A 20464-nucleotide genomic window follows, 5' to 3' on the forward strand; every position below is an offset into this window, starting at 1 on the left:
GGAACTATCCAAAAATGTGATTTAAATCGCAAACTTCTGATGGCTCCAACATGAGTAACATCAATAGTTACCCAGAAAAAAGTTAGAAGAATTAAAACCTTTTCCCACTTCTATTGTACAGACCTAGACTGACCCACCCACAGGTCTTCCCCCAATCAACCGAACTCTCAGAGGACTGCCCCCACCCCCAACTACCTCCTCGAGAAGAGACTTCCCTACCCACCTGAACCCCCAGGGGTCTCCCTCCAACCCACCCTACCCCACCCAGTATTCCCACTCCCTCTGGACCTCTGTGACTACTCCCCCCATGCCCCGATCCCCGACTACAACTGGAAACTCCCCCCACCCGATGGGAACTCCACAGCCCACAGGATTCACCCCACCTCTATGGGGACTCTCACCCCCTCAAAGTCCTCCCTCCTCCATCAGGTCCGACTCACCACCCCTCTATTACCCTCACAAGAGCCGAAGACCCCCATCCCCACCCGAGGCCAGACCTGAACCCCACCTCCCCCTCACCCGAGGCCCAACCAGACCCCCTACCGAGGCCTGACCCAACCATCCCCCCGACATTGAAGGTTAACCTGATCCGACCCTCCCACTCCGAGGCCCAATCTGACCTCCGCCCTCCCACCCCCAAGGCTTGACCCAACACCCCCAAACCCCAAGGCTCGACCTGAAGCCCCTCTCCTGAGGGCCGACCCAACCTCCTCTCCCCACCCCTAAAGACCGACCCAACCTCCTCATCCTCCACCTTTCCAAGATCCAACCCAAACCACACCACCCACTCCCACCCCACCCCGCCCACTCAAGGTCCAACCTAACATCCTCTCCCCACACCCCCTCTTCTGGAAGCACGATTTGACCTCTTCCTTCTCCTATCCCTTAGGCCCAACCCGATCTCTACCGTCCTCACCACCCACCCGACTTGACCACTTCTCCGCACTCCGCATCCCCAACCTGACACCCGACCTCACCTCTCTCCCCAACCCACTCCCAAGGCACAACCCAACTACTCAGCCAACCCCACCTCTCCCGGAGGATAACCCTCCCCCCCCCCCACCATCCACCAAATCCTACCCACTTGCCTTCTCCCTGGTCCATCAAGAGCCTTTAAACCTTGCTAGACCTTTAAACTTACCTGGTTTACGGCAACAAATGCTGCAAAAAAGGGAGTGTGGACTCTTTGCATCCGACTGAGCTGCACGCGATGCTTGGCCCCAGGAACATGCTGCACTGTCTGGATCTCGCCCAACCTGAGTCAGAACATTGGGCGAGATAGGATCGAAAAATATTTAAGGTAAGAAACTAGAAGCAGAGTAGCAATCCGGCTCTCACTGCCATTCCAAGTCTTTTTTTGGGGGATAGGGTCATGAAGGAAATATTGAATGAACCTTCACTGTAACCAACTAACCATGTACACAAAAACTTTTACAAGCAGCAATTGCTGGATTTTCTGGCACAATTTTTTGGGTTAGAAAATCCTACATCACCAATAAAACAAAGTTGCTGACATTTTACTGCATTTTAGTTTCTCAAATGCTTGAACACAGAATTGAGGAAAAAAAACTTACCCTTTTAAAAGCCATGGGTTTATAGATGTTAGAGCTAATAATTTAAGAAAAAACCAAATAGCAGTTGGGAAAAATCCAAGGGTAAAGATCTGTACAAACATGTGAAGTTTCACATGCATCAAAGCACTAGTCAGCTCCTGAAACATAAGGGAGAAAAACGTGGGTTCAATTTCAAAATAAGTTCACACAAAGGCTGGAATAAAACTACAATCAGATATTTTAATATTTACATTTTCAAAACTATAACTCAAACTAAATACCAAAGAAAACCTTCTAATGATTTTCTAGACCTGTTCTGCGGAGAATACCCATCTTCCCAACCTATTCTATTAAATATAAAACAGCATAATACTGCTCTGTTGGTCATTTAACAGTGCAACATTGGATTTCTTCACATTTCTAACCAATTTATATCCAGAAAAATGTAATAGCACAAACGATAACTCAGCCTTGGCTTATCAGTAGCACTCTCACCTCTTGAGTCAAAGGCTATGGGTTTAAGGCACATCAGAAACTAAAACACATTTTTTTAATTTATTCATGGGCGGCTGTGGGCATTGCGGCAAAGCTAACATTGATTGCCAATCCCTAACTGCCCTTGAGAAGGTGGTAGTGAGCTGCTTTCTTGAATCATTGCAATCCTTGTGGTGTAAGTAGACCAAAGTGCTGTATAGGGAGGAAGTTCTAAGATTCTGACTTAGTGAAAGTGAAGCTGTGAATTTACAAGTCAGGATGGCATGTGACTTGGGCGGGTGGGGGTGGGGCGGGTGGGGGGGCGGCGTTGGGGGGTGCTGGTGGTGGTGGCGTGGGGGGGACTTATAGCGGGTGGTTTTCCAATGCACCTGCTGCCCTTGTTCTGCTAGGTGGTACAGGTCACAGGTTTGGATGGTGCTGTCGAAGGTGTCTTGACAAGCTGCTGCTGTTCATCTTGGCGATGGTACACACTGCTGCCACTGTGAGCTGGTGGTGGTGGGAGTGAATGTTTAAAGTGGTGGATGGGGTGCAGTTCAAGCAAGCTCCTTGAATATTGTTGGAGCTATGGGCATCCATGGAAATGGGGAGTATTCACACTCCTGTCATGTGCCTTGTAGAATTGTAAACAGGCTTTGGGGACCCAGGAGATGAGTTACGCTCCACAGAATTCCCAGGTTCGGACCTGTTCTTGGCTGATCCAGCTAAGCTGGGTAATGGCAATCCCCAGGATAATGATGGTTGGGGAGTCAGCAATGACAATGCCTTTTGAATGTCATGGGGAGGATGGTTTGAATCTGTCTTGTTGGAGATGATCATTGCCTTGCACTTGTGTAGCATAAATGTTACTTGTCATTTATCAGCTCAAGCCTGAATGTTGTCCAAGTCTTGCTGCATACGGGCACAGAGATTCATTATCTGAGCAATTGCAAATGGAGCTGAACATGGTGCAATCATCAGCGCACATTCCCACATCTAATCTTATGGTGAGGGAGGTCATTCATGAAGCAGCCTAGGGCATAAGTTAACTAATGGGGCTGATCCTCCAAAGTGCTGGTTTTCAAATGAGACATTAAAAGGAGGCCCCATTTCCCTTTCAGATGAAAATAAAAGATCCCGTGGCAGTTTGAAGAGGAAAAGGGGAGTTTTTTCAGTATCCAGATTAGTAATTTTGATTTAAGGATAAATATTAAAATAGTTTCTCATCTCATTGCTCTTTGTTAGACCTCGCTGTGCACAGATTCGTTGCTGCACTTCCCTATATTAGAAAAGTAACTACATTTCAAAAGTACTTAATTTTTTTGAAGGACTTTGGATATCCTCAGGATGTTAAAGGCGTTATATAAATACAAGTTCTTTCTTTCATTACACTTTAAAAGGGGGAGGAAAAGTAATGAGCTATATCACTATGGAAACATGAACAAGAATGGTGTGATGTACACTGATCTGTGTTAAATAAGTATCAGTTTTTTCCTCATTTTAAATTTAATAGTAAAAACGGTGCTTTATTACTATAACAATTAGAAAGAACCAACCATCATTTTCATTGCACCTTATCACAATCTGAAAAACATTGCCAAGTGCTAAATATGTTTTCCACTGAATGAAGTCACTCGTTAAGTGTCACATGAATGCCATAAAGCACACAGCAAGCTCCCGTCAACAGTAATGAAATGTGAGGGGTTTGTGACAGATTTTGCAGGGGGAGGCTCAAGGTAGATGAACGAGGCCACAATATTTTATGTGGAATCAGGTTTACCTGTTGGGCCCGTTCATCCTTCTCAAGAGAGGCCAACTTGCTTTCAACTGGTGGGAAAGCCATGGGAGTTTCCCACTCAGTCCCAGGTTAAAATAGAGTCAGAGAAATATGTGTGACTATATCATGATTGGTTACGTAATACATTTTTTGTAAAATAAATTATGAGTTTAAAACTCCATCTCACGTTACAATCCATTGCTTTCAAAAGACAGAGTGAAATCTAATGGAAATCCAAGATTGGCCTAGTAGGTAAATATAATTATCAGACACATTCATTTTCCCAGGCAATTTACCAAGAGCCTACCCAAGATTTGAGGAAAGGATAGACGCTCCCATAAGGTACGAGTTTAGGGGGTTCGTCCCCTAAAGAGGGATCTAAGAGGAATCTAAGATATGAGTCAAATTAATCTAGGATAAGGAGGTTATAAACCACTTAAAATGTAACCATTTGTTTATTCCAATCTTTAGTGACTGATGTTGTCAGTTTCATAATACATTATTTCATCCCAAAATTTGCAGTTACTGAAAATAATCAAATTGAGTTAGGCAGTGATCCTTTCTGCAAACCATTTTCTCTAATCTGACATTTTCCAATTAACAGTGATCACACTTCAAAGTAAACTGCTAGTTATGAGTATTCGGGAGGTTTTGAGGGTATGCAAGGCACTATATAAATGCAAGTTCCTTCTCTTGATTAATTTCCAAGCCCAGTTGAATAATCAAAGTTCTGAAAACAGAGCATAATTCAAAATTCTGAGGTGAATGTGCTTTGTGAAAGCAATTTATTTGAAGTATATCTTACAAGAATGACATGCAGATTTAACGTTTTTTGACTCCGGAATTACTGTATGGCTTTCATGATCATACATTTGTATCCAGTCATGTGAGGGAACCTCATAACCGTTCCAAGGGCTTGAAAAAAAATTGTCCAAATCGTTTGATTGGTCGGTTTTGTGGTGTTTGGTTCAATTCACTTCATTGGGTTCTTGATTCTTCATATTTCCTACATTATCTGCTGACTGATTTTTGATTGACTCAAATATCCCATTAATGAAATGCAAATCAACAAATCTAACTTAACAGACAGTGGTTAGTGAGGTGATCATCAATTTTTTGCCCTAGCAACATATACATGAATATGTGCACAGGATGCAAAAATGCTGATTACATAGAGATATATCTGTACTCTTTCAAAGCAGATATCAAAATATCAAACAGGAATGCTCATCACCATTGTGTAATAGAACGTAAAGGTAATCTCAAGTTCCAAAAATTAAGTATTTGCCTTTGCTTTGTCTTGGAGGTGCCTATAGTTCACCAGTTACATCTTGCTAAATTTGCTGATGATATAAAGATAGGTAGGAGAGTAAGTTGTGAAGAGAACATATGGAGTCTGCAAAAGGATATAGATAGGTTAAGTCAGTAGACGTTACTGGATATAAAGAGTTAAAAATAAACTGCTAGCTACAATCAGGATATTGTTCCAAGCTTAACTCAATATCAATGTTGCAAATTTCACCGATTTCCTACAGAATAGAATCTATTGAATCCATTATTATGGAGGTTATAGCAGATTCCTTGGAAAATCTTAATGCAATCAGGCAGAGTCAACATGGTTTTCTGAAAGGGAAATCATGTTTGACTAATTTATTAAAGTTCATTGAGGAAGTAACAAGTAACTTGGATAAAATGGAACCTATGCATGTTCCCAAAAGGCATTTGATAAGGTGCCAACTTAAAGGTTCTTACACGAAACAAGAGCTTATGGTATAGGGGGTAACACATTAGCATGGGTAGAGGGTTGATTAGTTAACAGGAAGCAGAGAGTAGGGATAAATGGGTAATTTGAGAGTTGGCAAGATGTAACTAATGGAATGCCACAGAGATCAGTGCTGGGGTCTCAACTATTTACAATTTATAACAATGACTTAGGTGAAGGGACCAAATGTACAGTTGCTAAATTTGTTGATGACACAAAGATAGGTAGGAGAGTAAGTTGTGAAGAGGACATAAGGAGTCTGCAAAAGGATATAGATAGGTTAAGTGAGTGGGCAAAAACTTGGCAGATGGAGTATAAAAATGGAAAATGTGAACTTGTCCACTTTGGTAGGAAGAACAGAAAGGCAGCATATCATTTAAATGGAGTGAGATTGCAGAACTCTGTGGTGCAGAAGGATCCGGGTGTCCTGGTTCATGAATTACAAGAAGTTAGGATTGTAAGATTGGAATCCCCTCCAACTGGGAAATTTATGGAACCTAATTTGAAAACCCACAGATGTGGTTTGACCTCATGACTGGAACTATAAATTACAAGAAGATAAGCTGCAATCAGCAGTGCAGGGCTGGGCAGCAAGGGGTTAATTCGGACATTTAGTGAAAAAACAATGACTCATTAGAAGGGCTCGGACATGCTATCAGGGAACAATGGTAAGTAGGAAAGGAAATGCCATTACCTGCCATTTACTAATGCAATCAAGAAGTCTGATTGCCAAATACAATGGCACAAAGAGCATATCATCAATACAATACATGCAAGGAATTATGCAACTAAGGTCTACACCACAGACAACAGGACTGGAATAGGGTCATTCAAACCCACATTAACTTTGGAGCCAGGTGCTGTTACTGTGCCATCAAAAGCAACAGGAGAATTGCTCATACAATGAGAACGATAACATTCGTCTGGATACATGTTCCATGGTAAACTCCATTTTGTTTAAACCAGCAGGAGCTGCTGGCATTTGTCTGGACTTTGCGTGGAATCAACTAAATCAACAGTGGATCAGGAAATATATTTTGACATATCCGAGTTAAATTACTATAAAAGAGCAGATCTGTTGGAGGGAGGGTTAGGGACAATCACTTTGATTCAGGCCTATATTCAAGACTGGACAGACCAGCCATTTTGGGGATTGTAAGTGTTTTCAGCCATATTGTGGTGATATTGGCCTGAAGGTTTTGGGCTGCAAGAAGGGTCAAGTTTGGTCACCTTGACTCAGGACTACAGTCAACACCGGACAGGTCAGCCTTATTGGGGATTGAAAGTTTCAGACAAATCATAGTGATATTGATCTGAGGGTTTTGTGAAGGGTTTGGGGTGAAAACCTGGTGTTTCTTGCTGGAACCTTGTAACTTGTTTCACCCATATCTTGGTGATGTTGGTCTGAGGGGTTTTTTTCTTAAGGTTTCAGGTCAAGACGTGGTGCTTTGCCGATGTTTTAGTTAACTTAAAATGAGTCGCAGGGGCTGTGTGTGGAGTTAGCATTTTTGTAAGTTTAAGCATGAGTCGTGGTGACTTTGTGTTGGGTACTGGGAATGGGTTGCTTTAAATTTTGGGGTTTTGTACTGTGAGGGTGTGGGTGAATCAATAAAGCAATTGTGAATTATCAGAAGAAACTTGTCTCGCTGGTCATTCTGTTTCAGCCATACACTTGTGAATCCGGTGTCACAAACTTGTGTGGGGAGGGTATCTGAGGGAAAAGGGGAACCGCTACAGTATGCAGGTACAGCAAGGAATTCAGTGATGGTAATGCCATTGAACTTCAAAGGGTGATGGTTAGATTCTCACTTGTTGGAGATGGCCATTACCTGGCACTTCAGTTGTGCAAATGTTACTTGCCACTTGTCAGCCCAAGCCTGGATATTATCCAGTCTTGCTGCATTTGGACATAGACTGCTTCAGTATCTGAGGAGTCGCCAATGGTGCTAAACATTGTGCAATCATCAGCGAACATCCCCACTTCTGGCCTTATGATGGAAGCAAGGTCATTGATCAAGCAGCTGAAGACAGTTGGACCGAGGACACTAGCCTGAGGAACTCCTGCAGTGATATCTTGGAGCTGAGATAACTGACCTCCAACAACCACAACCATCTTCCTTTGTGCAAAGCATGACTCCAACTAGCAAAGATTTTTCCCTCGATTCCCACTGACTCCAGTTTTGCAAGGGCTCCTTGATGCCACACTCAGTCAAATGCAGCCTTGATGTCAAGGGCCGTCACTCTCACCTCAGGGAGGTCAGCCCTTTTGTCTATGTTTGAATCAAGGGTGTAATGAGGTCAGGAGCTGAGTGGCCCTGGCGGAACCCAAACTGGGCTTAAGTGAGCAAGTTATTGCTAAGCAAGTGCCGCTTGATAGCACTGTTGATGACCCCTTCCATTACTTTAATCGAGAGTAAACTAATGAGGCGGCAATTAGCTGGGTTGGATTTGTCCTGTTTATTGTGTACAGGACATATCTGGTCAATTTTCCACATTGCCAGGTAGATACCAGTGTTGTAGCTGTACTGGAACAGCTTGGCTAGGAGCACGGCAAGTTCTGGAACACAAGTCTTCAGTACTATTGCCAGGATATTGTCAGGGCCCATAGTCTTTGCAGTATCCAGTGTCTTCAGTTGTTTCTTGATATCACGTGAAGTGAAGTGAATTGAATTGGCTGAAGGCTGACATCTGTGATGTTGGGGGCCTCCGGAGGAGGCCGAGATGAATCATCTACTCAGCACTTCTGGCTGGAGATTGTTGCAAATGCTTCAGCCTTAGCTTTTGCACTGATGTGCTGGGCTCCCCCCATCATTGAAAGTGGGGGTATTTGTGGAGCCTCCTCCTCCAGTGAGTTGTTTAATTGTCCATCACCACTCACGGCTGGATGTGGCAGGTCTGCAGAGCTTAGAGCTGATCCGTTGGTTGTGGGATCGCTTAGCTCTGTCTATCACTTGTTGCTTATGCTGTCTGGCACACTAGACCTATGTTGTAGCTTCACCAAGTTGACACCTCATTTTTTTAGGTATGCCTACTGATGCTCCTGGCGACAGGGCTGAGTTTGCCGTTGTCATTTCCGGTGCCTAGGTTGATGCCGGGTGGTCCATCCGATTTCATTCCTTTTCTGGGGCTTTGTAGCGGTTTGATGCATCTGAGTGGCTTGCTAGGCCATTTCGGAAAGCATTAAGAGTCAACCACGTCTGGACTCACATGTAGGTAAGACCAGGTAAGGATAGCAGATTTCCTTCCCTAAAGGACATTAGTGAATGAAAACTGATCTTTAAACATAAGATCCTAAGGGGACTTGACAGGGTGGATGATGAATGGATGTTTTCCCTTGTGGGAGAGTCTAAAACCAGGGGACACAGTTTAAAAATAAGGGGTCTCACATTTAAGATAGAAATGAGGAGAATTTTTTTTCTCTCAGAAGATCGTTAGTCTGTGGAATTCTCTTCCTCCTGCACTCTTCATTGAGCCAGGGTTGATCCTCTGGCTTGATGGTAATGGTAGAGTGAGAGATATGCCGGGCCACGAGATTGCAGATTGTGTTCGTGTACAATTCTACTGCTGCTGATGGCCCACAGCGCCTCAAGGATGCCCAGTTTTGAGCTGCTAGATCTGTTTGAAATCTATCCCATTTAGCATGGTGGTAATGTCACACAACACGATAGGGGGTATCCTCAATGTTAAGGTGAGATTTCGTCTCCATAACAACTGTGCAATGGTCATTCCTAACGAAACTGTCATGAACAGATGCATCTGCGGCAGTCAGGTTGATGAGGATGAGGTCACGTATGGTTTTCCCTCTTGTTGGTTCCCTCACCACCTGCCACAGACCCAGTCTAGCTCAGTCAGTATTGGTGCTGTCAAGCCACTCTTGATGATGGACATTGAAGTCCCCCACCCAGAGTATATTCTGTGCCCTTGCCACTCTCAGTGCTTCCTTCAAGTGGTGTTCAACATGGAGGAGCACTGATTCAACAGCTGACGGGTGACAGTACATGGTAATCAGCAGGAGGTTTCCTAGCCCATGTTTGACCTGATGCCATGAGAATTCATGGGGCCCAGCGTCGATGTTGAGGACTCCCAGGGCAACTCCTTCCCGAATGTACATCACCGTGCCACCACATCTACTTGGTCTGTCCTGCCAGTCGGGCAGGCCATACCCAGGGATGGTGACGGTGGAGTCTGGGACATTATCTGCAAGGTATGATTCTGTGAGGATGACTTTGCTGCTTAACTAGTCTGTGAGACATTTCTTCCAATTTTGACACTAGTGCCTAATTTGTACGTTCATATGTATGTTCGTAAAATTTGAGAGAGAAACAAAGATACTCTGAAAAAAGCGCTTTGATTGTTTTAAGTTTTGCATATTTATAAGTAAAAGAATCATATTTGAATGTTGTCCACACTTATTCAAATGCATGAAGTAATATATAAAATCTAAACAGAAAATGCTAGAAATACTCAGCGAATCAGGTAGCATCTATGCTAGCAGTGAAACAATTAATCTTTCTGATCAATAACCTTTCTTCAGAAAGGATGCCAAAACATTTCTGATGAGAGGTCACTCACCTGAAACGTTAACTGTTTCTCTCTCCACAGATGCTCCCTGACCTGCTGACTATTTCCAGCATTTTCTATTTTAATTTCAGATTTCCAGCATCTACAGTATTTTGCTTTTGTATATCTCTAACTGCTTTCGAGGGTATTTAAAGAGGAGTAACTGATCAAATCCAAGTTGGCTTTAAATTTCTAAAAAGGCAAAGTGCTAAATAAAATAAGAAATTAAACAGTGCATGTTTGAAAGCTATCCATAAAGAATTGGAGTCAGCAAGGGCTCAATAAATAGGCCTCCCAAAAAATCAGGTGCACCAGCAAAGGACCAATGTCTTGAGTGGCTAGCACCAGTTCAAGCTAGCCTGCACTGCCTAACCTAAATGCACCTCCTAAAGGGGAGGTCCATTCTGGCTGGTGCAAGTGCTGGGAGCCGTAGTTGAAGACAATATGACCCTGGGAAAAGAGAGTACAACAGGGAAGAAAGCAGACTCAAAGGTTTTCAAATGCTCCACGAGTAGGCTTGGAGGAGGAGGTGGAAAGGAGGAGAGAACGATGCCCTGCATCGGCAGGGAGGTTGGGGTGGGTGAGGAAGGAGGCCCTCCAGATATACAAACAAAAAAAAGCAGTAGGAGCAAACAGGTCAATGTCAGCTGTTGAGCCCTAAGGACATACATGTACAGCTTCAACAAGTTCAATGACCTCATAGGAGCGGTCAAGGTTGGTAAATGCATCTTCAAATGCCATACCTTGTCAAATGCAACGGTAGCCTCAGTGACTGTGCAAATCAGCACAACCCCAACATTTACCTCCCAACAATATTCATCAGGGCTCGTACCTAACATTCCTATGCTTCATCTCACCTTCACAGTTAGCATTGTTGCAAGCTTCACAACCACATCTCACAGACTTGCACACGCTGCCAGCTATTCAAACACAACAGCCAAACAAATTGCATGAGTCTCGCTGACACATTTGTCCCTTTTGCAGGACAAGGTGATGCAAGGAGGTGGCAGTAAGAGGCAACTGGAGGTGAACTGGCATGCTAACCCGCATGGAGGAGATAATGCTGGCCATTATTGGGACAGCCATTACTGTGGTTGTGACCAGCAGCGAGGTTGAAACCAAAGGTGACTGTATTATCATACCTAATCCCGGGCCTGAACTTCTGTGAAGCGGCAATGAGAGTCAGGTTACCATTCCACTTCTACATTTTTACTTTGTAATCTTTTTGATCCTGTCTCGCCTGACCTTCTGACTCAAGCCGGGCAAGAAATGTGCAGGACAACATGCTCCTGAGGCCTTCAGTCAAGCACAAGGAGGCCTCATCTCTTTTTTCATAGCACCAGCTGCCATAAATCAAGTAGGTTTAAAGGTCCAGCCAGGGAGAAGATAGGTTTGTCAGGTAAGCAGTTTGATGGTTAGAATTTTTTAGGGGGAAGGGGTCCAAGCAGTAAGGAGATGGGGGAAGACAGTCAGTGGGGGTGGGAAGGGGCAGATGGTCAGAGGAAGGAGAAGTCCGCAGTCTGCCACTCGGGGATGGGACACAGCCCAGGCCTGGAGTCGGGGTGGGGGTGGGGGAGACCCCTGGGGGTTCAGTGGGGCTTGGTGTGTGTCTGTACAAGTTAGCCAGAAGCTAGAAGTGATTCTAATTCTTCTAACTTTTTCTGGGTAACTATTGATGTAAGACAGTTAGAACCATCCAAAGCTTGCTATTTAAATTTTATTTTCGGATGGTTCCCAGTGCAGGGCAATTTCCATTTGGAAGTTTGCACTTCCCACGCAATTGCCAAGCAAACCGTATCTGGGAACTTGCAGGGCCGGGTGGTGGTGTGGGTGCCCAGATACACTTCCCTGGAGCTTGGAAGTTAAGGCACCCCCCCCCCCCCCCACCCCTCCCTTCTCACATCCCACACTCTCTTCAGATTTACAAACTGCAGATAGTGTTAGCAATCTTACCATCATGTCCTTCCTTTTCCCTTGACATATTCAAGAAGTGTAACTTGGCCAGGTGTTGGAGGAACATCAAGAGAGGGATGAGAAGACATATCGTCACTTGATTTCACACACTCAGCCACCAGTTCAGATGCTGATGGTGTGCGTATCTTAGAGAACAGGTTAGTGGTGAATCTGTGCGTGATGAAACACTGGCCATTAGTAGGCTGCAACCAGGGCAAGGGGCAAGGCAGCACAGATGCCAGTTTGCCAGGGGGTGAGGCCACACACAGATTCTGCTGCAGAGGATTCAGATGAGCGTTTTGATGGGGCAACTTAGAGCAGAGTATTGATTGGTATGCAAAAGGAAATGCTCAGTGTATTTGGAGGCCTGTCAGAAAACTTAAGGTCAATGTCAAAGAACATGGAGGAATCCAGCATCAACTTGGCACAGGTCTCTTTGCCCAGAGCTTGGAGCCCATCATTTCCAGCATGGAAGTAGTGGCCAATTCCATTCACACACTTGTGGACTTCACAATCAATGAAGTATTTTTGAAAGTGTACTCACAGTTGTAATACAAACTTTGAAGCTAAGTTGCACACAGCAAGGACCCACAAACAACATTTCCTATATGATCTAATTTAGTGGTGTTGGTTGAGAGATAAATGTTGCCACACCCTTATTCTTCTTCAAATTGTTGCACAAGGTCTTTTATATCTACTCAAGAGTGCAAATGTGGCCTCAGTTCAACATGTCATTAAAAAGAGAGCACCTCTAATAGTACGCCATTATTTCAGTATTACACTGAATTGTCAGCCTAGATTATCTGCTGAAGTTTCTGGTATGGGGCTTGTGTCCATGACCTTCTAACTGAGAGTCAAGTGTGCTATCATTTAGCCAAGGCAAACATCTTGAAGAAACCTCAATAACCATCCTCAAAAAGAAAAGAAATTTGAGAAGGTAATTACAGTACTGCAATACAAGAACATAAGACTTAGGAGCAGGAGGTAGCCATGCAGCCCCTTGAGCCTGCTGTTATTTGATAAGATCATGGCTGATCTGATTGTAGCCTCAACTCCTCTTTTCTATCCCCCCATAACATTTGATTCCCTTATCAAACAAAATTTATCTAACTCAGCCTTGGATATATTCAATGACACAGCCCCCACTGCTCTCTGTGGAAAATTTCCACAGACTAACAACTCTCAGAGAAAAAACTTTCTTTGCATCACCATCTTAAATGGGAGACTCCCAATTTTTGAATTGTGTCCCCTTTTTCTAGACTCTACCACAAGAGGAAACGTCTTTTCAGCATCCGCCCTGTCAAGTCCCCTGAGCATCTTACATGTTTTAACAAGATCACCTCTCATTCTTCTAAACCCAATGGGTATAGGGCCAATCTGCTCAACCTTTCCTTTTAAGATAAGCCCTTCATCCCAGGAATCAGTCAGGTGAACCTTCTAAAGCAATTATATCCATTCTTAAGTAAGGAGACCAAAACAGTATATAGTACTAACAGGATGTAGTCTAATTAAGACCCTGTACATTTCCTACTTTTATACATGGTTCCCCTAGCAAAAAAAGCCAACATTCCATTTGCCTTCCTAATCATTTGCTGCACCTGCATACTAACTTTTTGTGATTCATGTACAGGACACGCAGATCCTTCTGCAACATAGAGTTCTGCAATCTCTCTCCATTCAAATAATATGCTTTTCTATTCTTCCTGCCAAAGTGGACAAATTCACAAGTACTGCAATAGATCTTTGGAAATGTGTTGCACCCAAAAAAATGATTTTAGTATTTATTATGTAGGCTTCCTACTTTGAAAAAGACAAAAACATTTCCTAAATTAGTATCTTAAAATGCAAGCAAGTACACTAGATAGAGTTTTGCACAGACACCACATTCTAATAAGCGGATGCAACTAACTGCTGCATATAATAGCTATGAACATAATTCAGGGTTTATACAAGATACAAATCATTGAAAATAGTAGACATTGTTAGAATTTCTCATCATCAAGGTTTTGGTTGTTTGCCAATGTTCTACAAGCCTATGTTTTGATGTGTTAGTTTTGAATCTTAAAAAGCCTACCTCAGTCTTTAATGAGAGTCCACTGTTTAAAAATATAGTTGAAACAGCAACATAAGTTATAGTAATCTCTGGCCTCAATGGTCCTATATATTAAAAAAAACACAAAATAATTTTAATTATAAAACATCTCATTCTTCAACTTTCCCCAAAATAGCCATTGTACAGATTTTGTTTTGCATTAGGCAGTGGCATAGGTAGATAAACATGAATCTTAAAAAAATCTGTTAAAAGAATTAACTATTTTCTAAATGGCAAGTGATTCCGCTGGCTTATTATGTAGAATAGTAAATTAATTACAAAAATAAAAGTTTAATTGTAAAAGTACCCACATTTGAAGTGTTAAATGGGCACGTAAACAATGGGCAGGTTTAGATTTAAGTCAAAACATTTCGCAACCTTTCAAAAAAAAATCAGGGTTATGACAATATTTTTTCTCACATTATACTGCGGTGGAAGAATGTATACATAGTATCTTTTCCCTGTATGAATTGTTAAAATAAACATTGAAATGATTCTAATAAAAATGTTTATTTCTATCCCAAAACATCAGAAATCTTTGAGTTATGTAGAAGCATACGAATTTCAGTTAGGTTAGTTTATTAACTTTAGCAATATGTTATCTGCTCTCCAGTTTGTCTCAGTTGAATACTAATTTTATCAAACTTTTAAGCATTAATTGAAATGTGCAATAAAATAGAAGTGCATTAATTGATCTGAATTTCTGTAAATGCTTCATCAGATTTTCTAGCAACAAATTTACTTGTCTCATCGACTAAAATGGTTGCATTTTCATGAGGCCTGCTACTTTCTCAAAAAAAATTTAAAAACAAAGCTTGGACCACCACATTTTCAAAAGTGAACAAACAATATTACATATAGGATTTGTTACAGTTGTCAAGACCACCACTTTTTATTGAAATTCAGTCACTGTTACAGAGATAAATGCAGTGGCCTATTTGAACACAAGGTTCCAAAAGCAGCAAATAAATGAGTGACTCAATAATCTTTAAACCCAATAAAGGGTTAAAGACATCTTCCCACAGGTCTGAGAAGAATTTGGAGTGACAGGGGGAGCATCCAGTTCTCATGCATCATCCAGGAATCAATGATGTAGATAGAACTAAGAATGTGGTTCTGCTGAGGGAGTTTCAGGAAGTAAAGTCCAAATTGATTAGCAGAACCACAAAGACTAATCTCTGGATTAATTATTGAGGCACAAACAAACTAGCATAGGATTAATCAAGAGACATGAATGCATGGGAGACAGAGGTTTCTATTCATGAGACATGACACGAGTAATGGAGAAAGAGGGAGCTGTTTTGCTGGGCTCCACTTAAACCCGGTTGAGATCAGTGCCCTGATGAATTGAAAAACTGGGTTTTCAACTAAACTGGGATTGAGTGGGGGAAGGGTTCGGGTGAGCAGAAATTTATAAATCTAAAGAGAAAAGTCAAGGCCATAGAGCAATGTCATGATTTGGGTAAAGATAAACAGAGTGCACCAGGAAGGGACAGTTTCACAGTAATAAGACAAAGGTGAATAAGGTCAAGATCAGGGGAAAACTGTAAAAGTTAAAATTAAAGGCACTGTATATGAATGCACAAAGTATTCTTATAAAATAAAACTAATGGCACAAATAGAGATAAATGGGTTTGTCTGAATAGCCATTACAGAGGCACGGTTGCATAGTGACCAAGGCAGGAGAGAACTAAATATTCCAGCGTACTTAACATTTCCAAAGACCAGAACAAAGGACAGGAACGGAGGGTGGGCGGGGGGGAGTGGTTAGCCTGATAATAAAAGATTACATAAGGACGGTCGTGAGGAAGGACCTTGGCTCAGAAGACCTTGATTCCTGGAAATATAATCAGTACAGTCAGGATAAGAGGTCTTCTAACAGTAGACATAATACTGGACAGAGTATTAATTAACTCCACCATCAACAGGGCACAAGTCAAGAGTGTCATGAAATATTCTCCACTTACTTGGATAGATGCTGCTGATTCAAGAAGCTGAACACTATCCAAGACCAAGGAGATTGGCACCACAACCACAATCTTAAACATTCACTCCCTCCACCTCCAGTACACAGTGGCAACAGTGTACACCATCTACAAGATGCACTGCAGCAAGGCTGCTTTGACAGCACCTTTCAAACATGCAATCTCTATCTCCTAAAAGAACAATGCAGCAGATATGTGGGAACACTGCCACCTGCAAGTTCCCTTCAGTGTTGCACACCATCCTGACTTGGAAATATGTATGTGTTCCTTCACAGTTGCTGGGTCAAAATCCTGGAACTCCCTCCATAGCAACACTGTGGGTGTTCCTACACAACCTGGAATGACTGGTTCAAAAGGATGGCTCACCACTACCTTCTCAAAGGCAATTAGGGATGAGCAATAAATGGTGGCCTTGCCTGTGACAACCACATCTACAAATGAATGAGTTCTTTCCTCAGAGAAACATTATTTACGGTATTCCTTAGATGGTATGATGTTGTGCCTCCATCTTGTGGATTTGGCAGTCAGTGGTCTTGGTGATGAGTTGAAAAGGTGGTGGAAGCAGACTGTCTGAATATTTTTAAGGCAGAGGTGAGTTGAATAGGTTCTTGGTAAGCAAGGGGGTGATAGGTTATCGGGGGTAGGTGGGATGCAGATTTCAGGTTACTATCAGATCAGCCATGATCTTATTAAATGGCAGAGTAGGCTGGAGGGGCTGAATGGCCTACTCCTGCTCCTTGTTCGTATGTGGACTCTAAAGGAATCAAGGGACAGAGTGGAGTTGAGGTTCAAGATCAATGGTTTGAGAAATTTAATGCTCTACTCTTGCTTCTATTCTGATGTTCTTAAAAACTTTTAAATGAAATTTTTATTTTAATGTATTCAAATCTAATTACTACACCACAATATAACTAGGAAATTGTTTTTTAAAAAATACATTTCAGTAATTTAAAATCACTCATACGGTGGACTGAAACAGATTAAATGCTTATATTTTGTGATAAACACATTTTCAAATGTTTTAATCAAATTTTACCAAGTTAACACTCTTAAACATACAAAGGAAATATTTTAAAGCAATTTTGTTTGAAATTACATCGAGGTGCAAGACTGCCTAACTCTTGGGAAGATCAACCTTATGTTCCCTTCTGGTCATAATTTTACTCCAAAAAAAATATGCGAGGTAAAGTTATATCCTCCACACGTATCAGATGGATAAAATAATTTGTCGATTAGATGGATAATATTCTAATATGAGTTTTATAATTATCAGATTCTGGTATTGCACTTGAATTAGTAAATCAATGCAATAACAATTTCTTAAGTACGGGTTACTGTGCAGAATAAGGAGAGTGTTTAGTACATTTAAGAAGTACCTCAAAACCGCAAAAAGACAACGATTTTAAACATAGTCCACATCTATCTCAGGACATAGAAAGTTAGTCATAGCAATCCTTATAGCACAATTAAAAATTTAATCACCGCCATGTTGGCTGAACATACAATACTATAGGTGGATGCATCTTTTCTCAGATTCATGTTTTAATAAACCACTGCAGTAAGCAAAACACGGAAGTGAGTTAGCAACGTGTCATGTGCCAGGTTTGTATCTTGTGCACAGAATGCACAAGGAAGCAAATCAAAAGCAATGGTTCTTCTCCAACCAGGTATCAGAAGAGCTCCAGACGTACATATGACAGTAAATCGCTCCTTCAATCTGTTTTATCCACGCCGTCCTGTGCCGGTTATGTTATGCTGAGACGGCCAGGTTCCTTCTGATTGAGTGTTGAAACTCACCTCCATGCATTCCCACTGAAGGCTTTAGTTTAGCGAAGGTGATGGCCAGCACGATGGCCACCAGGAACCACTGCTTCCGGACGCGCTCGAGCAGTCCCATGGCCTCTCAGGTAGAGCGGCCGCGAGCGGCGTCCACACGACGAGCAGCCTTCCCCTCCCCCCCACACACACCTCTCCCGCCCGTTCGGTTTCCCCAGTGCCGACACGTGTGTCCACTCCCGGAGTCTCTCCACTCCGGCTCCACGTCAATCCTATTCCGGTTTCACTGTGTGACCGCCAGCAGCGTCAGAGAGGAGTAGGGGTTGGACAGAGGAGGAGCTAGAGGAAGGGAAGGTCGACATTTTTACAGAGAGCGGTTTGTTTCTCTGATAACCGCACACCAATGCTGGGTAATGCTGTTGTTTACGTGTGGGCCGCTCCTTGCGTTCGAATCAACGGCCGCAGTGCGTGCGAGCTTCTTACGTCTTGTCGTTCCCTGAAGTTCAAAAGAATCACACTTTTTAGATTCAAAATGCTGCAGCTTCATTAGGTGTATTTGTTGCATCTTTCCATGTGGCTGGTGGAATGATACGTTATTACTGCACCGGACTGCAGTGGGTTCGCAGGGATGTACATTCTCATAATAATTAGACCCTTTTTTACAAATAATATATCAGCGCTCTTTAAAAATATTCAATGCTCCTATATAAATATAACTTACAATTAATAAGCTTTTTCTAAACTAAAGATTAACAATCAACTCTGTCGAAGGGTCATGAGGACTCGAAACGTCAACTCTTTTCTTCTCCGCCGATGCTGCCAGACCTGCTGAGTTTTTCCAGGTAATTCTGTTTTTGTTTTGGATTTCCAGCATCCGCAGTTTTTTTGTTTTTATATTTTGAACACCTTAAGAGTCTTTTATAGCTTATTTTCTTTTCCTAAAAATATTATTCATGTTATCGCTTCCATGGTAGGATGTTATCAGGGTGACTGACATCCCAGATTTTCTGGGATCGTCTTGAAATGTTGTCTGATGTCCTGCTTCGAAGGTGTGGCTTCCCTGGATGGAGTTGGAAAGTGATTTGGGCCTTTCTCGTGGTCTGACCAGAACCTTGCACCGCGTTCCCCACCCGCCGCCCAGTCCTCCGATTTTGTCAGCATCCCCCACTCTTCACTTCTTCGGTGAGCTATCCCTTATTTTTTTTCCCCCAGAGTTGGTCACCCTGGATGTTTTTATGTCTTTTGTTTCCCATAAATTCGAAATAATCACACTTTAGGCTCAAAATGCTGGAGCTTCACAGTTTTTTTTCTTGTTCTCCATGTGGCTGATGGACATTGTTACTCAGCAAAACAAAAACAGAATTACCTGGAAAAACTCAGTAGGTCTGGCAGCATCGGCGGAGAAGAAAAGAGTTGACGTTTCGAGGAGATTCCTGGGATTCGCCTAGTTTTGTCGAAGGGACATGAGGACTCGAAACGTCAACTCTTTTTCTCCGCCGATGCTGCCAGACCTACTGAGTTTTTCCAGGTAATTCTGTTTTTGTTTTGTATTTCCAGCATCCGCAGTTTTTTGTTTTTATCTCATTGTTACTCAGCACATGACTACAGTGTGACAGTGAACCTGGCACCCTGAGATATATATTCATATAACAATTAGTTCATTATAAATAATATAACATCCCTCTTTCTTTTAAAAAAAAGCCTCATCAATATAAATCTGTTCCTACCATTAAATTTTTTTCTAAAGAAACTTTACAATCCACTTTTAGAAATAAACCAAACCTTTCAATGGTCTTTTATAGCTTGTTTTCTTACCTCAGAGAAACATTATTCACGGTACCACTTAGGTGATATGATGTTTTTCCCTCATCTTGTGGATTTGGCATTGTGGTCTTGGTGATGAGTTGACATACTGCAAAGGTGATGTTTTGCACATTACTCCTGGTGTTGTAGGAGTAGTGCTTAAAGTCATTAATGTTGTGTCACTTGCTGGTGACAGTGTTGATCCACTACTTGTTCGTGATGCTGTTCAAGTCTTGTTAGTTAGTGATGTTGTTGATCTTTTCTGCTTCACCAGTTCAAGCGTAGGCCGAATATGGATTTTGTTCCATCTCATTTGCTTACCAATTTCAGTCTCAACTTTTGCTGGGTTCCAGGTTTTCATGATTGGATCCTGTACATGCACAGCTTGTGCAAAAGAATTTGGTATGTTGTTGAAGTGTTGACCTCCTCCTACCTGTACATCAGTGAGTTATAGACTTACTTTCTCCTTGTCATTTGGAGAGAGTACCTTGCTTGGCAAAGTTGTCATACTTTTTTCCATTCAAAAGCTTTGCAGGCAATTTCACATCAGCCTTGAGAGATGTAGAACAGAGGGACAATAATACAAAGTTTGAGTCCACCTTTGTCTCTTGGCATTTTGTGAAGGTTCTCTTGACTGTCTGGATGTGTCTTTCTATAAACCCATGTCCCCTTGGATAATGTGATGATGTTGAAACTCTTTCGAGTACAAACCCGTTTCCATCTGTTTCAGAT

At 42.3% G+C, this 20464-nt stretch overlaps 1 protein-coding gene across 7 annotated transcripts in view; it reads right to left on the reverse strand.

The window, feature by feature from the left end:
* slc10a7 (solute carrier family 10 member 7) overlaps window positions 1–18329 on the reverse strand; it is a 320006-nt gene extending 301677 nt beyond the window's left edge. For all 7 annotated transcript variants that reach the window (XM_041189742.1, XM_041189751.1, XM_041189770.1 and 4 more), the window contains exons 1-3: window positions 17951–18329; window positions 14151–14233; window positions 1575–1711 (exon numbers count right to left, since the gene is read on the reverse strand). In XM_041189742.1, coding sequence (XP_041045676.1) covers window positions 1575–1711; window positions 14151–14233; window positions 17951–18050 — 320 coding nt within the window. In that variant the 5' untranslated portion in view covers window positions 18051–18329. The remainder of the gene's footprint in view (window positions 1–1574; window positions 1712–14150; window positions 14234–17950) is intronic.
* Window positions 18330–20464: the final 2135 nt, after the last annotated feature.

The sequence above is a fragment of the Carcharodon carcharias genome, chromosome 1 (assembly GCF_017639515.1).
Source record: "Carcharodon carcharias isolate sCarCar2 chromosome 1, sCarCar2.pri, whole genome shotgun sequence".
Taxonomy (NCBI): domain Eukaryota; kingdom Metazoa; phylum Chordata; class Chondrichthyes; order Lamniformes; family Lamnidae; genus Carcharodon; species Carcharodon carcharias.